Source organism: Crotalus tigris, unplaced genomic scaffold (genome assembly GCF_016545835.1).
Source record: "Crotalus tigris isolate CLP2741 ecotype Arizona unplaced genomic scaffold, ASM1654583v1 scf7180000017725.2566008, whole genome shotgun sequence".
NCBI lineage: Eukaryota > Metazoa > Chordata > Lepidosauria > Squamata > Viperidae > Crotalus > Crotalus tigris.
In genome coordinates, this window is record NW_024096593.1 from 1,042,034 (window position 1) to 1,069,761 (window position 27,728).

Below are 27,728 nucleotides of genomic sequence, written 5' to 3' on the forward strand. Positions count from 1 at the left end.
AATTTCAAATTTGGTACCTTGAGTCCGCCCCTCTCACGGAAGTCTTGCATAATTTTGAACTTAACCCTTGGTTTTTTCCCTGCCCAAATAAATTTATTGAGACCCTTCTGCCACTCATTTAAATTAATCTCATTTTTCAAAATTGGTAACATTTGAAACAAAAAAAGAAACTTGGGTAGAATATTCATTTTTATCACTGCAATTCTTCCCATGAGGGATAATTGCAGCTTTTCCCAATTCTTCAAGTCTTTCTGTACCCCGACCCACAACCTTTCATAATTATTTTTAAATAGTTTTGCATTAGAAACAGACAGCATCACCCCCAAATATTTTACCTTATTAACAATCTCAAAACCCGTCGAGTTAACCAAAATCTGCTTCTCCTGACTCGACAAATTTTTAGGTAAAATTTTAGTCTTATTTACATTAATCTTAAAACCCGAGACCAAACCATAATGGTGAATCAACTGTAATAAGTTTACTACAGAATAATCAGGTTGCGACAAAGTAACAACCAAGTCATCCGCAAAAGCTCTCAACTTATATTCTTTTTTATTAACATATATTCCTTTAATTTCCTGAGACTCTCGAATTTTAATCAATAATATTTCCAATGTTAAAACAAACAACAATGGCGATAAAGGACACCCCTGTCTAGTACCTTTCTCTATTGTGAAAACCTCCGACAAACCTCCATTAACAATAAGTTGTGCTGTTTGTTTTTGATATATTACCTTAAGGGCTTGTAATATGTTTTCACCAAAATTCATTTCTTCCATTACTCTTAGCATAAAATGCCAATTCAGTTGGTCAAATGCTTTTTCAGCATCTAAAAATATGAGCCCTGCAGGAACTTGGTTGTTCTTATCTAAGTATTCTAATAAGTTAATAATTTGTCTAACATTGTTTTTCATATACCTTCCTGTTATAAACCCTGATTGATCTTTATGCACAAGATGATGCACCACCCTCATAAGCCTATTTACCAAAATTTTTACAAATATCTTATAATCCACGTTTAAAAGAGATATAGGCCTATAGTTTTTTGGTAAAGTAAGATCTTGATCCTCCTTTGGAATCAATGATATAAAAGCACTACGCCATGAAGGAGGAATCTCTAAACCCTGTAAGATACCATTAAAAAGATCATTTAATGGTTGAATCATCTCCTCCATTAAAGCTTTATAATAAACAGCTGTTAACCCATCCGTACCCGGTGCTTTCCCTAATTTCAATTGTTGAATTGCTGAGGCGATTTCCTCCTTAGTAATTAAACCATTAATTTCATATTTCTGATCCTCAGTCAGTTTAGGAAAACTTGCCTCAGCTAAATATTTATTTATATCTAACAGTTGTACATTAGTAGATTTGTATAGGTTTTGATAATAATCCAAAAAAGATTTTTTAATTAATTCCTTCTGAGAAACTAGTTTACCCTTATAATTTATTTTCTCTATTATTCTCAGTCTCTGTTTCTTTCTTAATTGATAAGCCAACCATCTCCCCGGCTTATTAGCATTACAAAATGTATTTTGTTTCATAAATAATAAATTGGTTGCAGCTTGATCTGCTATCAACATATTAAATTGTGACCTTAATAACTTTACAGATTCTTTAGTACTTTCATCAGAAGGATTTAGAATCAAAGCCCTTTCTTTTAGTTTAATTTCATCTTCAAGTTCTCTACGTTTCTGAGTCTGATTTCGCTTATAAAAATTATTCATTTTTATCAAAACACCGCGCATAAATGCTTTACCTGCATCCCATACCATTGACATTGAAGTCCCCTTATACATATTCAAAGCAAAATAGTCCTTTAAACACTCCTTTAGTTTTTGAACATTCTTCTCTTGTCTAAACAAATTTTCATTAACTCTCCAGGATCTTCTTTCCTCTTTCTCTTGAATCAACTCCATCCAAACTGGACTATGATCCGTCAGTGATCTAGGAAAAATCTTTACATTCTTTACTTTATTATACAAATCCGTGGTAATCAAGAAAAAGTCAATTCTTGAAAAAGATTGGTGTCTGTCAGAAAAAAAAGTAAAGTCTCTCTCCTCTTGATTACGTTCCCGCCAATAGTCCCTTAATTCCCAGTCTTCTTTCATATCAAAAAAGGCTTTAGGTAGCCTTGCTTGTTTAAGAAAAGGAGAGGAACCTTTCTTATCCCTTTGTGTATCTAAGACACCATTCCAATCACCCATTAATACCACCGATCTATAATCAAGCAAAGTTATTTTTTGGTGTAACTGTTTATAAAATTGTTCCTGTTGTTGATTTGGAGCATAAAGTCCAACTATAAGTACTTTCTTACCATAAATACCAAGTTCAATCATCACATATCTCCCCTGGGGATCTGATTCTACCAGACAAGCTGGCAGGTTTTGTTTGACATATATAACAACTCCCCCTTTCTTCCCAGGTGCAGGAGATATAAAATGAGATCCCAAACGAGCATTAACTAAATATTTCTGATCTTTAAGTAGAATATGAGTTTCCTGTAAACAAATAACATCATTGGTATGTTGTTTCAAATAATAAAAGATTTTTTTCCGTTTCTGAGGAGAATTCAATCCATTAACATTCCAGGTCAAAAACTTTGCCATCTCCCTTGGCACGCAGCCTGGAGAAGACACCATCAAACTCTGACAGAGCTGCGTGTGTTGCATAACTCTTGGGTCTTGCTCCTCCCACCGGCGGTGATGCACTTCCAGGAGAATTCTCTTTGGGCTCTTTTTTACGTTGCTCTTTCTCTTTACGCTTATAAGCTGCACGAGTCATCCTCTGCTCTTTAGCCTCCATTTGGCGTTGCTTTGCCACTTCTATCATCCCTGCGGAAACCAAATCTAGTGCCTCAGATTGCTGCTCAGGTTCCTTAGCACTCAAAGATTTCCGACCAGATGAAGTTGAGCCTGCACTCAGGACCGAAGTATAGAAATCTCTAGCTTTGTCAACTGTGTTCAATCTGTAACGTGTCCCAGCATGGCTCAAAACGATACCCATCGGAATTTCCCATCTGAATGGCATCGATCTAGCTTTAAGCTCATTGGTTAAAAAAGCAAAGTCTTTCCTACTTCTTAAAATTTTAGATGGGATTTCCTTTAGAATGATGACATCTTGGGCGGCAATCTGAAATCTTTTGTTGTAAAAAGCTTGTATAATCTCATTCCGCAGGGACTTCTTTGTAAAGTAAATCACCACATCTCTGGGCAAATTCTTCTGCTTAGCAATCCAGGAGTTGAGTCTATAAATTTTTTCTACTTCTCTCTGTAATTCTCCTTTATCCATATCCAAAGCCAGCGCCAGATCACTAAGAACCACCTCCATCAAATCTTGATTCATATCTTCCTTGAGGCCTCTAATCCTCAGAGCATACTCCATTTGTCTGTATTGAAACATCAAAATATCTTCTTGTGAGGAGTCCACCTTCCTTTCCACGTCTTGAATTTTGTCATCTAAAGAGTCAACTTTGTCTTCCACTTCCTCAAGCCTTGCATCGAGCTTAACCACCACAGTAGCCAAACCTGAAACAGCTGCCAGTATATCTTGTCGTAATTCATTATTATTTTCTTGCAATTTAGACTTTATCCCCGTTATCTCTTCTTTGAGATCAGATTTAATTTCTGATTTAATCTGTGAAACAAATTGAGTCATTTCCTCTCTCATTTGAACTACAATCTCTCCCATTATGCCTCTAACCTCTTGCACTGAAAGTCCAGGTAGAGGAGGGGAGGGTGGTGGCTGAGCCGGTGGTGCATGTTTAGATTGTTGTTGTAGCTGTGCAGTGGAAGTTATAGGAGAAGAAATAACCTTGGGTACTGAGGAAGGCTGCTGCCTCTTTGAAGCCATTTTAAAAAGCACAATTGTCACTTCCCTTTCCCCTCCAGCCAAAAAGGGAGGAGGAAAAAAAGAAAAAAAGAATTTTTAAAAAGAGACAAACTATAATCATTAAAAGTCCAGAATAAATCCCAAGAATAAGTAATAAAAGAACAAACAATTCAAAAAAAAATTCTAAGCCAAAAGCAAAAGCAAAAGCAAAAAACAATCCTTAAAAAGGGAAAGTAAAACAAAAGAGAAAGGAAAAAAAAACTCCGACACTTTCAAAACGCCATCTTAAGTCCTTTCACTAGTATAACAAAGAAAAGGAGGAAAAATAGTAAAAATCAAAAGATAAAAAAATAAACACCTAAAATATAAGAAAAAGTCCTTTAAACTGCTCCGTCCGTTTAAAAATTACTCACCAAAATGCTGTAAACACGGAGATAGAAGCGGCGGTTTCTTTTGCTTCCAAGGAAGCAAAAACAGCTGGGAGGCGGAGATCAGCAAGAGCTCCGAGGGAACACTCCTTTCACCCCCTCTAGAAATAAATCCAGAGGGGGTTCAGGGGTTCTACCTCTACTCTTGCGTTCTCTATCCCTTCCCTTTGCCCGGGAAGGGATTTCCGAGCCGCGGGCCAGCTGATGCGCGCTGCGCTCCGCGGCTCTGACACTTCCCCAGCTGGACGGCTAAAAGCTAGCCGCCATCGCCGTCGCCTCCCACCGGAAGCTCCAGGAGAGGCTTCTTTAAGACAAGCAGAGGGAGAGAAGGGGATAGAACAGTGCAAAGATTAATGTCAGAGAAACAAGCATAAGTTTCCCACTAAAAGTGTGGTAAGTGGGTGTACAGATAGTCCTCAACCTACGACCACAATTGAGCCCAAAATTTATGTTGCTAAGTGAGAAATGTGTTTTGTCCCATATCATTTTAGACAAATGGCTGTCCAGTCTCTTAAAAGCCTCCAGCGATACAGCACCTACAACTTCTGAAGGCAAGATGTTCTACTGATTGATTCAATGGAATTCAGTATCTAGACTGATGAAATCCTTCTGACTTTTAACAGGGTCTGAGTAGCTGAAATGGTCTTAGTTTATTTCAGTTTTAAATTATATATTAATTAATGTTATTTAAGTAATGGGGTCAGAAGGAAAGTAACTATTATTTTTACAGGCAAAGTACATTGTATAATGATATTAAAATTTATGTTTTCCAAACTAATATATTCATGAAGAGCTGGCTAATAACGTTTTGCTGGCCAGCAGCTGATTTCTTTTTAAAATAAACCCAATGTGTTTCTGACCTCTAACCACAAATCCTCCTATATAACAGTATGTTTTGATTTCTGAATCAGCTCTAAAGGCAATTCACTGAAGAAAAATGTTATACTGTAGATTTTTTTTAACATGTCTCCATAGTGCCAAATGGATCCAGGACACCTGGAAACATTCATTTATTCCATTGCATGGCTGAACACTTAGATCATATTTACTAAAAAATTAGCATAAGTCCTGCCCAACTAGCAGGAATGATACTTGTACATTTAGAAATCTACAAATGGGCTTTTATTATTACTTCAGATTGCCTCTCAGATATTGGCTGACACTTGGAATGAACAGACATTCTATCTGTTGAATTTAAGAATATTCTGATTTGGCCCCAGTACAAAAACTCTAAGTATGGTTTATGATATATTTGTAAGTAGTCCATAATGCTTGATCATGCGCAATAGTAAAAACAGAATTTCTGGGTTGGTACATATCCTTCTGTCACCAAAATTGTAGTTATAGTGGATATAATAAAGTATCATACACACATACTTTCTAAATGTATTTTCTTTTGGTTATGGATTGTTAGCACAGTGGTTTTGGAAGTTAAAATATGTTCCCTTATTTAATGAACTAATCATACCAACCTCATTTCATACAATCACATTTTGCAATGATCTGCAATTAACCCAGTAGAATCCCATGGAAATAAGTGTAATTGAGTTCTGCTGGCTGGAAGTACACACTATTAAATGAATTCAGTAGTTTCTTTTAGTTACACATAAACTTGTTTATTTTCTTAAAAATATTAGGAAAAACCCATTATATTTTGTTTTCCTCAGTGGTCAGCTAAATGCATCTGGATGAAGACATGAAGACAATTGCTGTTTTGCCTTGCTGCTCCTCAGGAAATGGAATTCAGCAGCATATTGCCCTGAGTTTTTGAAATAATTGGAATAAGTTTCCCTGAATGCACAATAAAAAGACATAGGGCTGATCCATTCATCCCACTGTTGAAAGAAAAATTTTCATCATGGTCTAGTCCAAGTTGGGAATAAACAAAATGGAGACTACTTTAGAAAGAAGGTTGTAGTTTATTGAAGAGCAGAACCACGAGACATGAAGCTCTAGAGCAGTGGTTCTCAACCTTTTTAATGCCGCGACCCCAACCGGTCGTAAGTCGAGGACTACCCAGCTGGTCATAAGTCGAGGACTACACAACTGGTCGTAGGTCAAGGACTTTCCCTGCCCAGGAGCGCCGCGCATGCGTGGTGCCGCCCCCTGCACTGGCCGAGGTGTAGCTGGCAAGGGGCAGAGACGGAGCAGGTCGACCACTGGCTGGGCCACCAGCTGGCCCAGCCCAAGGGAGGTAAGGCACCCGCCGGGCCCCACGAGCACCAGCAACCCTCCTTGCGCCCGCTGGCCTCCCACCTCCCACCCTGGCCCTCTTTTACTTACATTTTTAGTAGTTGCTCAGCTGGGAGGGGTGGAAGCTTCCAGACAGCTCGCCTTCGCTGTAGATAACTTGCAGCACCGTTTGCAGACTGGAGCTTTTGGTGGGCTCAGCAGGGCAGAGACAGCCTGGACAATTCCTATTGGCTTTTGAAAGCCAATAGAATTAGACTCTATTCAAGAGAATCTATTCTATTGGCTTTCAAAAGTGAATAGAATAAAAGGGAGTAGCACAGCTAAGGAAAAGGGGAAAAAATGGCAGACTGCGTTGTTTGGCGACCCCCGTGAAATGGTCGTTCGACCCCAAATGGGGTCACGACCCACAGGTTGAGAACTGCTGCTCTAGAGCAGCAGACCACATGTTGTTGGGAGTGGTGGGTTTTTATACCTTCTTGGGCTTTTGTGTTTGAAGTCCCTGTTCCTGTGTCATGAACTTTGACCTGAGATTTTGAGTATGTCCTTTTTGGTATTGGTGGGTTAATCCTATTATGTCCCAAAGATCATATCCTGCTTCTCTGGGGCTGTGGCTGCTGTCTTACTTCTGTGTTGGATTTCTTGGGTGAGGGGTTGCTGGTTCTAATTCTATCACTCTGTTATTGTTAGCTGTCAGTTTTGCTGCAGGGGATTTCAAAATATTTTGTCTTGAATGGGCTTCTGCCTGGTGGTATTTGCTCATTAATGGGGCTGAATGCATTTCTAAAAGGTGGTTTCTTGAGTTTCTTTTGTTGTTGTTAGTTAGGAAGTTGTGTCTGATCCATTGCGACCCCATGGACAACGTTCCTCCAGGCCTTTCTGTCCTCTACCATCTTCTGGAGTCCATTTATGCTCACGCCTATTGCTTCAATGACTCCATCCAGCCACCTCATTCCCTTCTTCTATTGCCCTCAATCTTTTCCAGCATTAGGCTCTTCTCCAGTGAGTCCTTCCTTCTCATTAGGTGGCCAAAGTACTTGAGTTTCAACTTCAGGATCTCGCCTTTTAAAGAGCAGTCAGGGTTGAGAGTTTCTACTGGGAGCTATTAAGAAAAACTGGGCCTGCTTCTCTGCCTTTAAGATCCTTTGGGAAATATAATATTCTGCCTTTTTAATATCCCCCAAAATATTTCTTTCTCTGGGGGGGCTGACTTCCCACACCACTAATTTCAATGGACAGTAAGAGCCTTTTCTGCATAGTGTTTGTATGTGCTACTACGCAATGTTGAGAGGCACTTAGAAAGGATCTATGCACAATTCATGATTCTACTTTAAATAATCCCTAATGATCTCCCAAGAGACAATTTGGTATAGTGGTTAAGGCAGTAGACTAGGAATGGTGAGACTGTGAGTTCTAGTCCCACTTTGGGGCTAAACTGGCTCAGTGACCTTGGGCCAGGCACTTCCTCTCAGCCCTAGGAAGAAGGCAATGGCAAACCACTTCTTAACAAGCTTTGCCAAGAAATCTTTAGGAACTTGTCCAGGCTGTCTGAGAATTGGACATGATTTAATTTCTAAAAAAACAACAACTGCAAATTAATTTTATTTTTCAAAAAATAAAGTCTTTCACCTAAGTATTTAGTAGATGGAACCTGCTTCAGGAACTTCTGCCAAACTGTTATTTTATACAAGGATGCCAGCATTGCTTCTAAAAAACCTGTATTTTAAAATTGGTTAACTAGGATGAATGTGCTGAAAAAAGAAGTATCTGAAGATATTGAACATACGTTTACACTGTATTAAGTTTAGAAAAATCTGGAATTTGTATAATAGTGATCAGTGATCTATGAATATTTCATGAATTGGGCTCACAAGAACAGTTTTTCAAACTCCACCTTGTCTCTCCACCTTTTAAACAGTCAAAAGCAAGAAGACATCTAGTTGAAGGGCTTGCTTTAAATCCTTGTTTGTATGCCACAGAAAGACAGCAAGTGAGATACAAGCTGCCTTTTTCTTTCTAGCTACCTGGATTTGCAGTATCCATATGTTGAGGGCAAGGTAACCCTTGACTTTCCCATCTTCACTCCACTGCACTATGAGATACTTTATTCATCAGTCTTCCTCAACTCTGGCAACTTTAGGATGTGTGGACTTTATTCCCCATCTTGCCTTCTGGGACTGGAACTCCACACACTTTAGAGTTGCCATGTTGATAAACAGTGTTCTTTATTATCCTCCCTTAGCAATTCTTGGGAGAACCAGCCTAAGAGCCTTTTCCCACCCACATTTAGTCATAGCACGTATCAGTTTAAAGACACTTTTCTCTATTTAAAATACAATTAATGCAAACATTTACAAAAGCTCTTTATACCAATCATGAAAAGTAGGCAAAAAAGTTGCATCTTTATTTTCCCAAATCTCCACTATTTTGCTCAGTGTTATCCTGGCTTTTCTAGAAAGGTTTCCCTTATTTTGTAGGCCCTTCAGCAATTCTCCACCATCTTTTTATTGCTTTGTTGTTACACCTTAGAGATCCCAGGATTCTTCTGAAGCATTCATTAAATTTGCCTTCCTACCTTTTTTGAAAGAAAGCATGCGTCTGAGAGGAGGAAAAAAAAAAGAAAAACAAAAACCTGGCCAATTTCTCAGAGAATCTCAGCTTTGGATGTTGAGTGCAGTACACAGAAAAGCTATGAGGCCAACTTTGGGGGAAAAATTTACAGCAGCGAGAGTGAAAAGTCAGCAATTGATTAGTGCAGGCCCGGTAGGGCTTGCAGGAGAACTGGCTAGAAGGGGGGGGGGACTGAAGAGTATGTGCAAGATCTACATCTTAGTCAGATAGATAAGATACTAAAAACTGGGTAAGCTCACACATTGTGCGAGATTTGGATTTGATTTAGACTCTCCTGGTTTGTAAATGATGATTTAATGGAGTAGCATAATATGTAAACATAGACAAATGAATATGTGCATTCAACAAATACAGGTAGTCCTTGACTTACAAGTTTGTTTAATGACTGTTCAAAGTTACAACGGAACTGAAAAATGTGACTTATGACCCTTTTTCACTGTTACCACCTCTGCAGTATCCCCATGATCATGTGATCAAAATTCAGATGCTTCACAACTGGTTCATATAATGACTGTTGCTGTGTCCCAAGGTTATGTGATCACCTTTTGCGATCCTCTGACAAGCAAAGTCAATGGGGAAGCCAGAGTCTCTTAACAACTCGGTTACTAACTTAGCAACTGCAGTGATTCGCTTAACAACTTTTAGCAAGAAAGGTCACAAAATGGGGCAAAACCCACTTAACAAATGTCTCACTTAACAACAGAAATGTTGGGCTCAATTGTGGTCGTAAGTCGAGGACTACCTGTAGTGATTACGTTCAGGCTGGTTTCACAAGACATGCTTACTCATGGTTAACCAAAGTCAGTTGTCTGAGTTCGCAGGACGCGCTGTACCACAGACGCGCTGGCTCGGTTCCTAGAAAACGCTGGACTCAGCTGCGGCTGGCTGGTTTGTGGTTCAGGGCTCCCCCGCACGCAGCTCGCCCGGGACCACGGGCCCGCCTCCCGGTCCATCCCCACATTCCGGGCAAGAGGTCTCGTCGGGCTGAGGCGCCGCTAAACAACGAGTTCACCCTTCCAGTCGCGAAGACTCGCGCCTACACTCAAGGCGGCACCGGAGGGGCGCCCGAGGAAGCCGCGAGGGGCGGCAGAGGAGCAGAAGAAATTGAGCGCGAACGGCTGGGCTCCTCCTCCCTTCCGCGCTGCGCTGGCCACGGGCACGAGGGAGTCGCTGTGGGCGGACTCGAGCCTTGCCCAGCCGAAGCGAGGGAAGCCCTCCGCCTCACGCTTCAGTAGAGTGGGTGGGAGGTTCCTGCTCTGGAGAGGACCGAGCGGGGAGGGCTTTCCCGACGCCGGGCTTCCGTGCAGCTGCTGGCTCGCAGTAGCTGAAAGTTAGCAAGAGAAACCTCGTTTGCGTGGAGGGAAGGAGGGGGCTTCATCTCCTCTGGGCTGCCTGTCTCGGCTTGGAGCACCCGCGTTAATATTCACAGACGAGCCCCACACGCACCGTTCAGCCCTCCCTCTCCGCCTTTCTCTCTCTCTCTCGCTCCCTTTCCCGGCCGTCTCCTCCCTCTCCTGCGCTTCTCCCTCCTCTTTCCCTTCCCCCAGAGAAGCTGCCGGAGGAGGCCGGCAGACAGGCGCGGCGCGGCGCTCCTCTTGTGTTCTCTTGGGCTGTTTCCTCGGCCCGGCCCGGTAGTTGCAGCTGCGGAAGAAACAGCTCCTTCGCTCCTCGGGGCGCGACGCAACCATGAGCGGCGGGGAGGTGGTCTGCCAGGGCTGGCTCCGAAAGTCGCCCCCGGAGAAGAAGTTAAAGCGCTATGTAAGTGTCTCCAGTGGCTTGGCGGGTTCTCCTGCTTGCAGGAAGCGCCCTTCTCCGTTTCTGGCCACTCTCCACGGCGTTTTCGGTCTCGTCTGGCCGGGTTCCCTCCGCGCTTCTCCCCTTCTTTTCTTGCCCTTAATGCCCACGATAGTTATGCGCTGCCCAGGGTCTCAACGGTCGGCTACCTCTGCGGGTAGAATTATGTATACACAAATGCTTTGGTTCTCGTGTGACTTTTAAAACAATCTGATAATGTCTTGTTTACAATCTGACATCTTTGAATTGTGTAGTAGTAGAAAAATATTTTTTTTAAAAAAAACCTCTACGTTCACTTTTCATAATTGCAAGTACGCAGTTGTCTTCCTACTGGGGCTTTGCAAGGCCCTGAACAGACCCAACTTTTTCTCGTCTGATTTATCGCCCTTTGCGACGGAGGATCGGGGAAGAGCGGACGAAGTTTTCCGGAACACATACCGTATATCTTAAAAAGGGGGGGGGGAGTCTCCGAAGCACTCAAGACGGAACTCGGCTCTTTGGTCGCTTTAAAAAAAGGGAGGGGTGTAGGAGAAGAAGATCCTATGGAAATCTGCAAATATATTTTCTCTTGGAACTTTCAGAAGTTATTCCGCGCGTGATCTCTGTCTAGATGATTTTCGTTCGGTTTTGGAAAACTGTATTTTAGCTGCCTTCTACCATGGGAAACAAACATGTAGGAAAGGAGAAATGCAATCAGTGTATTGATTGCATTGACTGAACTTGCTGGTTGAAGCTGCATGTATACATAGTTTCGTTGTGTTACCTGAAGCAGTTATGATTTACAATGTATTAAACATTGAGTGTAACAACTGGACATGTTTTTTTTCTGAATGACATGATTAGCAGGCTTTAGAAGTGTGTTTGAGAAATGCATTGATCTTTTGGAATGCAGTGATTCTAAAGGGTAAAAATCATATACACAAATATTTTAGCTTTTAAAACAATCTTATAATGTCTGTTTACAATGGGTTAATTCACCAAAACTGACATCTTTGAACTATGTAGTAATAGAAAATAATTAAAAAAGACCTCTACCTTGTCTTTGCTTTGATCTATAATACTATTTCTACAGAAATTTGCATTAAGGCCTGTAACTAATTTGTTACATTGCACTTAAGTATCATGTATCATCTGGAAACATTTGATTATTACACAAAGACAAAGAGAATGTTTGCTCCCCATCTGATATAATTTTATATTCCAGAAATAGGTACCTGTTCTTTTCACAGACTTCTCGTCAAAACATTTCATAATACAAATGCTCCTAACATTGGGAACATAAATTACTTCAAGACAGACCCAACTCAGCAAATCAAATTCTGTCAACTAATTTATTGATGTGGTGATTTAGAACCTTCAAATAGAATAACATTTATCCACTGGCTTCCACATATGTTGATTTACAACATCTAAAATTTGCAGCCACACAGTCCAAAACTTCAAGAATAGATAGTGCCATAAAAAAACAACAATAAGAAAAGGTGTATTTTAGGGATAGGCTGTTTTGTTCTTGAAAGTAGTCTGTAGTAGTTGGTTTTTAAAAGAATCCAGTAGTATAAACTTCTGGACTAATAAATGGACTTGCCTGCCAATTGCTGTTTCTAGTTAAACAAAATATTGTTTATCTTGCACAGCTTTCCTGGCTGCATGGTACTACTCTTACTAATGTAGCATAGACAGTTTTAAAATACATAAGTATATAGTAATTATGTAGTTATTTAATTGTTCTGAGAAATAAATGTAAGAATGCTTAACAGTTCTTAAGTATTGTTTAATACCTTTAAAAAAACTTAGACTGAAAGAATGAGATAGAATGAAACAAGTCTAATTCATACCAGAGACAGTTCTCAGATTTTGTTTTTCCACAAATGAAGCGAAATTGGGCTCCAGCAGTTCTAAAAAGGTATTCATGGTGATTTTGAAATAACATCGGTAGGGTTACTGGCATGTATAGACAAGGTTGTGAGATTGTTGGGAAAAAGATAAAGGCTGGTAACTGCTTTCATTGCAGTCACCAATCAGGCTGAACATAGGAGAAATACTGTTTAACTTCTTTGGTTGAGTATTTGGAGTAGAAAGTGACTTTTTTACAGTGGGAAAAGCCTTATTTATGTGTCAGGGAATCTTTCAGCTAAATTAATTTGGACCTGCTGCTGAAATATTTTAAGTATTCAGACTATTTCTCCCTTTCTACTTCTTTATGGCATTCAATAGAAATAAGTATAAAAATACCTTAATTATTTTATTAGATCTTTGGTTAGAACTGGGCGCATCTTCTTGTGCAGTTTAAAAAAATTCCTAACTATATTGGAGTATATAGAAAGTGAAGTGACAAGTAGATGAAGAGGCTCCAAGCTGTATATTAGATGGAACATAATATTACAGTATGAAAATATTGCACTGCAATTTTCAAAGACTGAATTTCATCAGTTATCATTTAAAGGTTATTGATAGTCTTATCCATAAGTTCTGCATTCTTATATCAAAAAAGAATAGAAATAACTGATATTTTGTAAAAATCACATAGAAAAGCTACAGTCTTTTGGTACATCTGATGTAGTTGACTATATTGCACAGTTAACTTACAATGTTAGTGTTTAAAGTGTAACTATTTTTGCTTTTAAGAGTAACACAGCTACCCTTTTGGAACTGGTATAGTGTACAAATGGAGGTTATGCAAAGTAGTAAGCCTGAATTACACATATAGGAGGTAAGCCCTAGTTCAGCTTTTCATTAATATGTAAGAAATTAATAGACAAAAGTTACACTTTAAGATATTCTCATTCAGCAGTATTGTTTTATAAAATTAATAGCTGTAGATATATTAATAATGGCTAATAAATTAGAACAAAAAAGGTTGGGCTAATGTGCCAGTAGCTTTTTAGTTCTTTTCCCCCTTATTATGTCTTGAGGCTACAATCGCATAAGCCTCTGGGGGAGGGAGAAACCTGCCTTATATAGCTTTGTAGAAAGATCCTGAGTCTTGACATACAGAGTCCCTAATGTTAGAAAAATAAAGGATTGTAGTCTTAAGGATATGTCTATCGAATTCTTGAGTCACTTGTAATATAACTTCCTATTTTAGCTTCTTTCTGGGAAGCAGTTCAGGCAAGTATTTGTCCACTAAGTCAGAGGTCCCCAACCTTTTGGACACCAGAGAAGAGTTTGGAGAAGAGTTTTTCCATGGACTGGAGGGGGCATGGTTTTATGTGCTCACTTCCCATTTGGAAGGTTGAGAGTCAATCCTAAGCAGTGGCAGATGTTTATCAGGGTGCAAAGAGAAAATATCTGCTGCGAACTCTGCATAGGCTTCAGGAAGGGCATTCGGCCATAAACGCTCAGCTCCATTCAGTTGCCCCAATGGCATGCCAAATAAAGGGATTAAAGGGTTGTAAAAATTATCTATCTATCTATCTATCTATCTATCTATCTATCTATCTATCTATCTATCTAGGTCTTTGGTTATTTGGGTTTTCTCCCGCGTCAACTTGGAAGTGTCTTGGCGACGTTTCGACGAAGTCTCATTCGTCATCTTCAGGCTGGTGTTTTCCGCTTCGTGCTTCTAGGAGCAATGTGTGATCGTAGCTGTTTCTTCCTTTTAACTGCCAGTGGGGATATGAACTGATTGGATGAGAGCTTGGCTGTGTTCTGATTGGATGAAGATGTGTTCTGATTGGTTAGGAGCTTGGCTATGCTCTGATTGGATGGGGGGTTGGTTTTGCTCAGGTTCTGAGCACAACAAAGCCCCCACCCAAACAGAACATTCCCCCAACCAATCAGAGCACAGCAACCCCCCATCCAATCAGAGCACAGCCAACCCCCATCCTATATATATATTCTTTTTTTATTAAAAGTTTTAAAAATTTTTTACAGTATATAACCCAAATCCCTCCCACCCCTCCCCCTCTCCCCCACTTCCCAGAGCTGATTACAGGGTTACAAATAAGCAATCATAATCTAACTAACATTACCCAACTCTACTAACAATCAAATCCATAACTTTAACTCCTTTTCAAAGTAAATATTAACAAATTAAAAACCAAAAATAATAATAAAATTAAACAATAATACTAAAAATAATATAAATTCAATCATATTAAACTATTAAAAATAATCTAAAATTTACTCATAAGTTAAATAATACATTTTAGTCTCATATTTATTCTGGATATAATCTATCCATCTTCTCCAAACCAAAATATATCTTTCTTGTGAATAATCCTTCAAATAAGCGGAAATTTTTGCCATTTCTGCTAAATTAGACACCTTAAGCATCCATTCTTCCATAGTAGGCAATATATATATATATATATATATATATATGTTTTCTGAGGTTTTCGCGGGTATTTGTATGTAGGTCTTTGGTTGTTCGGGTCCTTTCCAAAGGATTCAACTTTGCAGTCGCTCCCAAACACATCCCCACTGAAACCATTATATGTGGAGTTGAAACCAGCCTGACTAAAATCAACCCCGACGACGCCAACAGAATCAGACTCGAAATCACCAACATCCTCTGCACCAGCAAGCCACCCAAAAGCAACTTACCCAAAGAGGAACAGACCGCACTACGTAACCTTAAAGAAGACACCAGCATAATAATCCTACCAGCAGACAAGGGCAACGCCACGGTGGTTATGAACACATCTGACTACCAAACCAAATTAACCAACCTACTCCAAGACTCCACATACAAACCCCTAAATACAGATCCCACCACCTACCTGGAAAAAAACCACCAGAACCAAGATAAAAGCCTCCCCCATTAGCGAAGAGATCCAGCAAAGAATCATTCCCAGAGAGAAATCATCCAGATGCCCCAAACTCTATGGTCCCCCCAAGATACACAAGGAAGGAACCCCACTCAGACCTATAGTCAGCTCCATAGGCTCACCTCTACAAAACCTAGCCAAATTTCTCGCCAAACAACTACAGCCCTATGCAGAATCCATCACCTCTCACGTAAAAAACTCATTCCAGTTTATAGAGATCATAAAGAAACAAAACTTACAGCCCAGCGACCTACTAGTGAGCTTCGATGTCATATCCCTCTTCACCAAGTGCCTATCAAAGAAGCCTTGACAGCTATTCAAAACAAATATAACCCCCCCAAACACATCTTAGATCTGACCAACCACTGCCTATCCAACACATTCTTCATCTATAACGGACAAAAATACAAACAAACAGAAGGAGCACCCATGGGATCACCCCTCTCACCTGTCATTGCCAACCTCTACATGGAACACTTTGAAACCCAAGCTCTAGAAAAATCTGATCACAAACCCAAACTCTGGCTCAGATACGTAGATGACACCTTCATAATCTGGCCACATGGGAAAGAAAAACTGGACAACTTCCTCACACACCTCAAAAGCCTACACCCCAAAATACAGTTCACCATGGAAACAGAAGCTAACAACCAACTTCCCTTCCTGGATGTCTTAGTCTACAAGAAATCCAATGGCTCCCTAGGACACACCATCTACCAGAAGAAAACACACACAAACCGCTATCTGCACGCTCTCTCACACCACCACCCAGCACAGATCCACTCTGTAGCCAAGACACTCATCTCCAGAACAAAACGCTTAGCTGACGAACAACACCTAAAACCCGAACTACACACTCTCACCAATGTACTAACATCCAATGGATTCCATAGAAATAAGATTACAAACCTAATCCAAAAAGAAACCCCCACTAAATCCAAGACAAAGAACAAGAAAACGGCAAAGCCCTCCTCCCATACATAAAAGGCACCACAGACAGAATCAGTAAGATCCTCCATAAACACAACATCAAAACAGCATTTTGCACAAACAGAAAAATATCCACCATCCTTAGAAACCCAAAGATAAAATTGAATTAGAAAATCAAGGAGTATACGAAATCCCATGCACCACTTGTCCCACCACATACATCGGACAAACCAACAGAAGAATAAGTGCACGCATTGAAGAACATAAGAACTCAATCAAAAAAGAGGAACCAAAATCTTCCCTGGTCCAACACCTTAAAGCTACAGGACATGAAATTGACTTTAAAAATACCAGAACCATTGCCAAAAGTGAACATTTTAATAACAGAATAATCAGAGAAGCCATCGAGATAGAAAAAACGCCCACACAGCATGAACAAGCGAGATGATACCTCCCGCCTACCAGCCATTTGGAAACCCGCCCTCATTGACAAACGACTCCTAACACAAAAAATGATACCAGACCCACACTCACAAAAACCACACAGGATGTCACCACCAAACATCCACGCAAAAAACAAACCCAAAGCCACACTGACTATGAGGCACGACCACAAACCAGAAGCCAGACCACAGCTGCATCATTAGCCACTTTAAACCCCCCCACTCCATACATGAAGCAAACTGACACCCTCCATGAAGAGGAAGCACGACCACGAACGTGAAGCCAAGGAATGGCAGGGCAGCCCAAAATCTTGAATCCCTCTGCAACTCAGACTAACCTGAGCACAACCAAACAGAACACTCCCCCAGCCAATCAGAGCACAGCCAACCCCCCAGCCAATCAGAGCACAGCCAACCCCCCAGCCAATCATAGCACAGCCAAGCCCCTAACCAATCAGAACACACCTCCACCCAATCAGAACACAGCCAAGCTCCCACCCAATCAGTTCATACCTCCACTGGCAGTTAAAAGGAAGAAACAGCCAAGACCACACACTGCTGCTCGAGGCACGAAGCTGAAAACACCAGCCTGAAGATGACGAATGGGACTTCGTCGAAACGTCGCCAAGACACTTCCAATTTTACGTGGGAGAAAACCCGAACAACCAAAGACCTACATCTATCTATCTATCTATCTATCTATCTATCTATCTATCTATCTATCTATCTATCTATCTATCTATCTATCTATCTATCTTCTAAATAGCCAATAAAATCGTGAACACCAGGAATATAATAAACTAAAAAAGTTTAATACTGTGTTTATATATATTGAAGTACATGGTTGATGTACTTCTTCTTTTAACTGCTCTTAGTTTTTTTATTTAATTCTTGTTTCCAGTTAGAAAGTTGTTCCTTGACTTACAATCATTCATTTAATGACTGTTCAAAGTTACAGTGGCACTGACAAAAGTGACTTATTACCATTTGTCACGCTTATGACCATTGCATCATCCCATGGTCACTTGATCAAAATTTGGGTTCTTGGCAAATGGCATGTATTTATGACAGTTGCACTGTCCCAGGGTCACGTGATCACCATTTGTAATTTCCCCAGCTGGCTTCCAACAAGCAAAGTCAGTGGGGGAAGCCAGATTTGTTTAATGACCACATGATTCACTTAACAGCTGCAGTGATTCACTTAACATCTATGACCAAAATGGTCATAAAATATGGCAAAACTCACTAACAACAGCAACAGAAGTTTTGAGCTCAATTTGGGATGTAAGTCAAGGACTGCCTGTATAAATATTACAATATTATTTTGTTTGTTTGTTATACATTGTACTTTCTGTTCATGGATTTTGTTTCTTCATTTATGCTTTCTAGTTCCTTTCTACTTTTTTGAAATTGGTCCTCTTATGCTTTCTAGTTTCTTGGACTTTCTATCCTCTTTTGAACATTGTTCAAACTCCAACTGCAGTTTTATTAGCTTCTTTCAAAAGTCATGAAAAACTATACTGTAACTTTTTTGATGTTTCAGAAAATCAGATTAGATTGGTGTTGTACAAAAGAAGCAGTTTCTTTAAAAACAAATCTCATAAAGAAAATTTAAATCATTATTTGAACCAGCATTGCAACTTATGTATTTGATACATTGTAGTTCTGTCTGTATAGCTTGGCAGGTAACATATCATAAGGAAAAAAAAACCTCCTGTCACTCAGATTATCCTGCTGAAACGATAAAAGCTTGTTGTAACCAGACAGAACGATTTTTGTCTGATATGATTTGAATTTAGTTCATTTTAGTTCTCAGAATAAATTTCTGGACTCATGATTCTTTCAGTTGATCTAAAAATTGTGGCTAAAAGCAAAGTAGACTAAACAAACCTATAATATTCTTACCACTGAAATATGAGAGAGAGCTTTTATACCTTGAATAAAATGGATGTCTTTTCAGAAATAATAATGTTTTCTCTTTAAGGGCTTATTTTTTCTTCTCTTTATGCCCCAGTGCTATAATTTTTAAAAAATGCAAAAAGAAGTAATTGGCAGAGATCTTGTCTCCATACTCCTCCCATTTTTCTCTTTAAGCTACGGGAGGGGGACCTATTAAGGCTTCTTTCAAGTCCGTGGTACATGTAATTTTTTAAAACGACTCAATTCCTAAAAAATTGCCAAATCTACAAGATTGGGTGTTACTTCCACAGCATTACTGGTGGGAATGCTAAAACCTCATAAGATTGTAGCCGGTTATATTTTTCAACTTGATTTTATTTTAGTATGCTGTCTTATCAATAAAAGCTGTGGAAAATTTAGTGAACGGTGGTACCACAGATGCCAGATCACTGTCACTTGTTTATCATCTAAGGCAGTGGTTCTCAACCTGTGGGTCGGGACCCCATTTGGGGTCGAACGACCATTTCACAGGGGTCGCCAAACAACGCAGTCCGCCATTTTTTTCCCCTTAGCTGTGCTACTCCCTTTTATTCTATTGGCTTTTGACTCTCTTGAATAGAGTCTAATTCTATTGGCTTTCAAAAGCCAATAGGAATTGTCCAGGCTGTCTCTGCCCTGCTGAGCCCGCCAAAAGCCCCATTCTGCAAACGGTGCTGCACCAGTTGAGTAGTCCTCGACTTACGACCGGTTGGGGGTCGCGACATTAAAAAGGTTGAGAACCACTGATCTAAGGTTATAAATAAGAACTGGTGGTCTAAATAATCTGTGTTTATCTTGAGAATGAATTTATTTCTTAATAGAATTGAAATCTAAGTGCACCTTCTAAGTACTGTCTCAAAAACGCAATCATGTGATAGTCATTATAACCTTCCTGGTATCCTGGTATTCTATAATACCATTTGTCCTTTTCTTTGTAATTTTAAATAAGATATTTCCCATGTGTCTTTTAAAGGTAATTGTTGTTTGACTTTAATAACTTTTTCATAAAGCAGATAATTTTTAATACAAGTGGGCTCTTTATATGATTTGTCACCAGATGCTCTTACAAAAGCAAAATAGTAACTAAAATCATAAAATTTAGTCACTCCCCCCCAAAAAAGGATGTGGCTACCTTACACCGTCATATGATGCAGTAAAACTAGTTTACCCAATTGCTATTGATTAAATAATATTAACAATCAACAGATATCATTTTAAGGAATTATTGGCTACAGGAATCTTCAAGGTGAATGTAAAAGTAGTTGAATAAATTCCATTATTAGAGAATAGTTTTATGCAGCAGAGAGCATTTGCTACTCTTAAAAGTGTTGAACACAAATGGGAACATTAGGAAGCCTGAGATCTTAAATTCACAGAGTTTTTATAAGTTCTTTTATATCTTACCCAGATATCATTTATTATGTATTTGGTCAGGGCTTCCCTTGAATGCTTTCAAAATGACTGACAGAATTTATTCTAGCAAATTTCTATAAAGATAATTTTTACTAAATAGTTTCATATACGATAGTTTCATATGCAGTTGTTCTGACCCTCAATTTTTTTAGTTACCAACAAAGAGAAAAATGGGAAACCATGATGATGATGATAATAATAATAATAATAATAATAATAATAAAGTTGGAAGGGACCTTGGAGGTCATTTAGTCCAACCCTCTGCTCAGGCAGGAAACCCTATACCATTTCAGACAAATGGTTGTCCAATCTCTTCTTAAAAACTTCCAGTGTTGGAGTATTCACCGCTTCTGGAGGCAGGTTGTTCCACTGGTTAATTGTTCTAACTGTCAGGAAGTTTCTCCTTAGTTCTAAGTTGCTTCTCTCCTTGATCAGTTTCCATCCGTTGCTTCTTGTCCTGCCTTCAGGCGCCTTGGAAAATAGCTTGACTCCCTCTTCTTTGTGGCAGCCCCTGAGATATTGGATATACAGAATATACAGGAGGAGAGGATACATGGAACACTTGTCTCTTCTATCCCTAAGTACAATTGCATAAATTTCTTAATACGTCTTTTTTCATAATAAATCTTATCTGGAAATAATCTAATTTTAATACCTCTTTATTTTCTTTAAAAGTACATTAGGGATATTTCAGTCAATTGATTCTTCAGTTTTTAGTGTTCCAAGCCATTAGTTTTGTTGTAAATAATATGTATGGTAGGCTCTTCTCCCTTTATAAATAAAGATTGTTTGTTTATTTGCCACTTTGTTTCTGGATGAAATACACCATTGAAAATATATCTGGAAACTCATTTGTAATTTTATTTCTTTCTAACTGCCCAGGAGCAAAATATGCTATAATTGTGTGTTTATTGGTGTAATTAAGACCAGGTGAGAATGCAATGTATCCCACCAGGAAATGTACTTCTCACAATAAAATAAAATAACTGCATTAAGCTTGTACAGAGTTTGCCTGGAAGAAGAGCTTTGTGGTACAGGTGATATAATTCTTTTTGATGAAGCAAAAAGACAATGTGATATGTTCAGAAAAGTACTTCACATAGTCTCATAGTATCTTCCAATCTTTGCCAGTGGCCAGTAGCGTATACAAAAGCTAGAAGATACTGTACACGTGCAGAACATTTTCCCAACTTATGCAAGTCTTGTAGGGCTGGATGGAAGAACAAAATAATGCAATCTGATCACTTCATTTTAGAAGCAAAAGACCTCATTGTTTTGCAAAGGAGCTTTAGAGCTTTGCTTGGCTTTAAGCAAAGACCTCTTCAAGATTTATAGGCGATGGTGAAGTGGCTGCTTTATATAACTTTTCAGGCATTCCAAATAAGATGTTCTTCCTGAAACATTGTCTTTGCACCAGCCTTAGTTTTTTGTTGTTGTGTTGTTGTTGTTATTCAGAATGGCGTGTTTCTGCTTTTCTGGTTCCTGGAAGAGAAAGGATTAAGCAATTAAACAAAACTTTGTTCTAAAAAAAAAAAGATTTATAGGCCCCTAATCAGCATATTTGAAGAATAAAGACAATGTTGGTAAATAAACACAGGTGTTTTCAGGTAGAGCAGTTATTGTGAAACTGCTTTGTTTAATTGGTAGAATTTTACTAGGCTTGGTGAAGATAACAGTAATGTGTTGCTTTGTAACTTTCACTAGTTTCCCACAATTTTTCTATCTTTTCTGTTCTCCCTCCAAAAGTGAAGTAGTAGAGGACATTCTGATTGGTATAGCTATGAACTGTCTGCATATTTTATCTTTAAAAAGACAGATAAAAATTATTCTTTGGGTCACAAAAATGTGAATTAAATGCCTCATGTAACCAGTTTTGTGAAGTTGGTATCAGAAGCTTAGTGAAGAAGACACCAGATGCAATATGATTCTCAGACATTCCATAAATAAATGTAGCAGCCCTTCAGCTGAAAAGGCCTCTTTCAATTTTTTGCTTGCCTTACCTCAGAAAGAAGTATAAACCTGGAAAGAATCACTAATGACTCTGAATGCCTTTGCAGATTCATTCATAGGCAGACTTTTAATTTTTTATGGAAAAAGATTGCATGTTCCTGGTCTGGCAAGTGGATACAGGGAGAACTTATTGATATGATTATTTTGAGTATAATTTTTGTTATTTAACATGTTAGGAAGTGATTGCAATCTAGATTTTTAGATCTTATTTTGATAATTACTTTTAGGTTCCCGGGATCTGATTTCTTTTAGAAAGAAAGAATTTCTGAGGCCATTTTTACAACGGGATCAACTGTTTTATTATTGTAACATTTGAGAGGGATCCTTTTTGGGCTGTTTTCAGTTCATTGGAAGGAAGCTTTCGCTTTGGGATAAAAATGCTTAAATTGCAAATTACAGGAATAAAAGAGCCCAAAATATTGTTATTTTTATAGCTCCCTCCTGTTTTTCCTGTGCAAGTATTTTAGTAGGCTACAGTTGATCTACAGTTATGCTACAGTTGCATAAAATGTCTTGTTTGCTGAGATGGCACATTTCTTAACATGGTAATAGCAGAATTGTTGAGCGTTAGTTTTTCAGATCTTTCAATCTAATTATGCTGGGACATTGGGTATTGCAGAAAATGTTTTGTCTGTGAGCTCTTTATCCTAAGATCAAGAATGTGCTGCCTTTCTTACTTAACAGATGATGTAGGCTTTCATGAGGATTATTCCTTATGTGATAATGTGGGCCTGTCCTTCTCCCTTCCCCCCATCTCATTCTCTTGTAGGTACACACCCCATTTGACTCCCCTGAACCTGATAGAGCATATGAGGAAGATGAAATTTGAGTTTGAGTCAGTTGATTATTATTAATTGCATAACATTGCTCAGTGTTACAGTGTTGAACACTTGTACAGAAAGCATTTCTGAGGTGGAAGTTTCCAAAGAAAATGTGTTATTAAATGTAGGAACCTTTTTAAAAAAATCTGAATTGCAGCTGTTAGCTTCCATGTATAAATCTTGAACAGGAAAAACAGAGATATTCACATCTGTTATTCATCTTGGAAATGACAAGACTTAGATTTTTCATCCATTGTTTTGGGCTCTAGATTACAAGCTTCACAAGAAAATATTTTGTGTCTTACCAATGATACCAATGACACATTATGAAGTTATTTGCATTAGAATTAAAGTATTTCCTTAGTAGTAGCCGTTGTTCAAAATGAAATATTTGAAATATTTGAACTGAAGTATACCAAGTTTAAAGATGAAAAACTAGTTCTTTTACTGAAGAAAGCAGGTGTTATCTTCTTGCCGCAGGAAAGAAATTGTACTACTTATATGTTGAAGCCATATACAGCTCTACTTGGTATGCAAGCAATCCAGTTTGACTATTTGTTCATACATTTTATTAGTATGTTCATGTTCAGTGTTTCCTTTAAGTAGAGAGCTTTATCCTGGAAATGGGAGTTGTGCTTCCCTTACTCAGCTGGTGTCCATGAAATCTGATCTGCTGCAAAATTATCCAACGATATTTTGCTAGAAGTCTTAACTCACCTAACATTCATCAAGCGTACAAAGGCATCTAGGCAAGCTTGGCTTTTTAAAAATAGACTTTCATTCCTAAAATATTATTCTTTATCTCTCTGCTTTCATTGCTTTGAAATGTAGCATAGAAATGTGCTAAATGTTCATATAAGATGGTGATATTAGGTCTTAGTTTTTGAAAAACTCAAGCTTGTGGAACTGATTCTGGCTAAGGTCTCGTGTAGAGTTGATTGATCAGAAAATTATATTTAACTACAGGATAGGGACAGTTTTAATTTCTTTACTGTTATCTTGTTGTCCTTTGGATTTTTACAGCCCAGTTAGGTCATTGCTCAATTGATGCGAGAGCTTGCAGAATTTGTCTGATCTGTGCTTTTCCTCTGAGGGGCAAAACCATACTTAATGGTTGGTTCTCAGCCTGATAAAAAGCCATTACCTAAATAGCTCACTACTGCAGACCACCTGATGTCTGAGAAAAAAAAAAGATTTAGAGTGTGAAAAAAAATCAGGAAATCACTGTCCTCATATTTGCAGACATGTATTGGTTCTATTACTTTCATCTTAATAAAACTTAGTAATGAGAAGGTTGAGATTTATGCTTGGGAAAAATTTACTTTTAGTTGAGACAGATCTGATAGTCTGATACCATGTCCCACAAGCTCCACAATTAAATAAAGCCAAGGCAATAGTTTTCTTCCATTGTCAATTATGGTAAAAGGAGAGGGAAGAGCTTAGTTATTACAATAAAAGGACTCAGAATAAAATCGGTAACAAACTGTTCAATTGAAGTTCCAAGTCAAACTAAAACTGAAGAAAGCCAACCACATTTCATAATATAATTTTGAGCATAACATTACAATTTTCAGGGAGAACATCAGGAATTACTTTGAAGTCCTGAACCTTCAATGATAGCAAACAGAGGAGAACTGTGTAATAAAATCAAATAAGATAATGACATATGTTAAAAGAAACTGTCAAGGACCTGAAAACAGAAGAAATCAAACTGTGTGTCATAAAAAATTAGAAATTGCCAAGAAGAGAAGAGAAGCTCAAGCCAAGAAAACTATGGAGGTAACTTAAATAATTTCAGAGAACTGTTGGAAGAAACAAGAAGCAATCTTACAGTGACTTCTGTAAAGACATTGAAGATGGAAATAGAAATGGAAAAACAAGGAAATATTTTGGAGGTTCCCATATTCCATTGGTATGCTGTAGGATGCTGATAGTAATATTCAAAGAAGACTAAAGGTAAAAGTAGTCTGAAATGTGCATCCAAGATCCCTTAGAATATATTCTAACAAGAACGATGATTATTAGAACATAATATTAAATCAGTGTTCTAATCATTATCAAGTTGGAAGGCTGCAGTATTGATAAAATATACACAGAGATAATGGCAAACAACTGAAGAATTTTAAAAATATTTTAACTAAACTATGTCAGTAATCAGGGGAATAACATAGAGGTTGAAAGACTGGAAGATGTTATACTTACCAATACCAAAGCAAAGAGTTTTAACAATACTGATAGAAGAAAATATTTGGTAGCCTGGCGTTGAACTGCAGGGTCCTTGGTGCTTTCTAAGCTTGGGTGTTTTCTTGCAGACATTTTATTACCAAACTGGGTAACATCAGTCCAGTGCATCTGCAAGAAAGCAATGAATCATGATTAGAGGGCACTAGGGAACTCACAGTTTTAACAGTATATGCAAATTATCATACAATATCTTTAATTTCACATGCTACAAAAGTAATGCTTGGTGTCAAACAACACAGATTAGAGTTCTATATGGAAAGGAATATGCCAGATGTTCTAGTTGGCTTTAGAAAAGGCTGAGGAACATGAAACATTATTGCTGATGCACACTGGATAATTGAGAAGACCAAAGAATACCAAAAATAAGTCAATTTGTTCTTCCTTGATTATAGAAAAGCCTTTGATTGGCCAACTATATCAAGCTCTATGTGCTTAAAAAATCAGAATCCCAAAATATCTCGTCCTCATGCAAAATCTATACACAGAAAACTACAGTGCAGATAGGTAAGGCAAAACACACTGATTGCATATTCTCACCTATATCAGAATGAGGCTCTGACTTAAAAACTGGATGAAGAAATCAGTAATCTACATTATGCTGACAACACTGTTCTGATAGCTGAAAATGCAAATGATCTGGAAGCTTTAGTAATGAAAGTCAAGAAGCATAGTACACTCAGCAGTCTGCCTTAGAACTGACAGTGAAGATACTGAAGGGCTGCATAGTTTGTTTTTTAGGATTGACTATCAACAATAAATAAATAGAAGTCAAGGAATACATCAGTTGTAGTGTTTGGTAAGTAGCAATGTAGACCTCTGAAAAGATGCTGTGTTGTGACTCTGGCTCTAAAGATCTGAATTGTGTAGACAATGATAGCACTGTATGTGCCACCATTTGAAAATTAGAATAGAATAGAAAGATTGAACTTTGGTATTGGAAGAGACTCTTGAAAATATCATGGAGAATCGAGAACAACCAATAGAACAGTTCAGAGTTGTCACTCAAAGTACAAATGACCAGTGCTAGTTATTGTATTTGAAATGTATTGTGCATATATTTACTTCTATGGAGAAGTCTATAATGCTGTGAAAGGTAGAAGGAAGGAGAAAAAGAGAGTGACCAGTAGCAAGGTGGAGGGACATCCAGCTAGTCCTTGACTTATGACCACTTGAGCCTAACATTTCTGTTGCTAAGTGAGAGATTTGTTAAATGAGTTTTGACCCTTTTATGACCTTTCTTGTCACAATTGTTAAGTGAATCATTGCAGTTGTTAAAATAGTAATGAAGTTGTTAAGTGAATCTGGCTTCCCATTGACTTTGCTTGTCAGAAGATCTCAAAAAGGGATCACATGACCCCGGGATACTACAACTGTCATAAATATGAACCAGTTGCTAAGCTTCTGAATTTTGATTATATGACCATGGGGATGCCGTAAGGGTGGTATGTGTGAAAAATGGTCATGAGTCACTTTTTCAGTGCCGTAACTTTGAAAGGTCACTAAATGAACTGTTGTAAGGTGAGGACTACCTGTAATTACAGTGGTGGGGGTTACATTGCTGAGAAGCCTGGAGAACCAGTTTTATCCTGGAGAAGATCCATCTATGTGGTCACCAAGAAGTAACACTGACTTGGTAACACGTAATTAGTCAAAGTTTAAGAGGGAGGGGGTTGTTTTGGTTGATTTTTTAAAATAATGGTTCTTTTATGAACTCATAACAAGTTTTTAATGAACCTCCTTTATGATCTTTTTCTGTTGTGTACTTTAAAAAAGAATGTTTCACTTGGATATTTATAGGGTCACAGAAAATAGAATAGTGCTTATTTGGTTATCTTGCTGAAAATATATGCAACCGAAGTATGTCTTATTAAGCAAGAAATTTGCGGTACAAAAATTTCTCAGGTTTAGATTGATAAAAGAACCCCATCATTATAAGCAGCTCAAACTTTGCTCTGAGGTATATAGCAAAACAATGATTAAGAGGTTTTGTTTGCTGATTCTTCTAGATTCAGAGCAGTATTGAAAGTAGGAGAATGCCAATCAAGTTATCTAGATTAAAGTTTCAAACTTTGAAAATGTTTGGGAAGCATTATAGGGCATTAAACATTGTAATTAATTAAAAATATTCAATGGATATTTTGTATTTTCCCCCAAACTAGTCAAACTAGAAAAGTACAAAATGACAATTTAAAAAGCTGGGTTTTTTGGTTGGGACATAAATTCATTTTCTGATAGACTCACATGTGACATAGTTTAGGTTTATTTAACTTAACAGAAACCAAATTTTTA

At 38.3% G+C, this 27,728-nt stretch overlaps 1 protein-coding gene and 1 long non-coding RNA gene across 4 annotated transcripts in view; one reads left to right on the top strand and one right to left on the bottom strand.

Moving 5' to 3' along the window:
- The first annotated feature begins 9,781 nt into the window (after positions 1-9,781).
- The window catches only part of GAB1 (GRB2 associated binding protein 1), a 108,111-nt gene continuing 90,164 nt past the window's right edge, over positions 9,782-27,728 (top strand). The window contains exon 1 of one of the 2 annotated variants that reach the window (XM_039338952.1): positions 9,782-10,835. In XM_039338952.1, the coding sequence (XP_039194886.1) occupies positions 10,764-10,835 (72 nt within the window). In that variant the 5' untranslated portion in view covers positions 9,782-10,763. The remainder of the gene's footprint in view (positions 10,836-27,728) is intronic. The other variant, XM_039338951.1, reaches the window with a different exon arrangement.
- LOC120306201 overlaps positions 21,008-27,728 on the bottom strand; it is a 34,244-nt gene continuing 27,523 nt past the window's right edge. For both annotated transcript variants that reach the window (XR_005556192.1, XR_005556193.1), the window contains exons 3-4: positions 25,398-25,547; positions 21,008-21,846 (exon numbers count right to left, since the gene is read on the bottom strand). This is a non-coding gene — a long non-coding RNA (uncharacterized LOC120306201). The remainder of the gene's footprint in view (positions 21,847-25,397; positions 25,548-27,728) is intronic.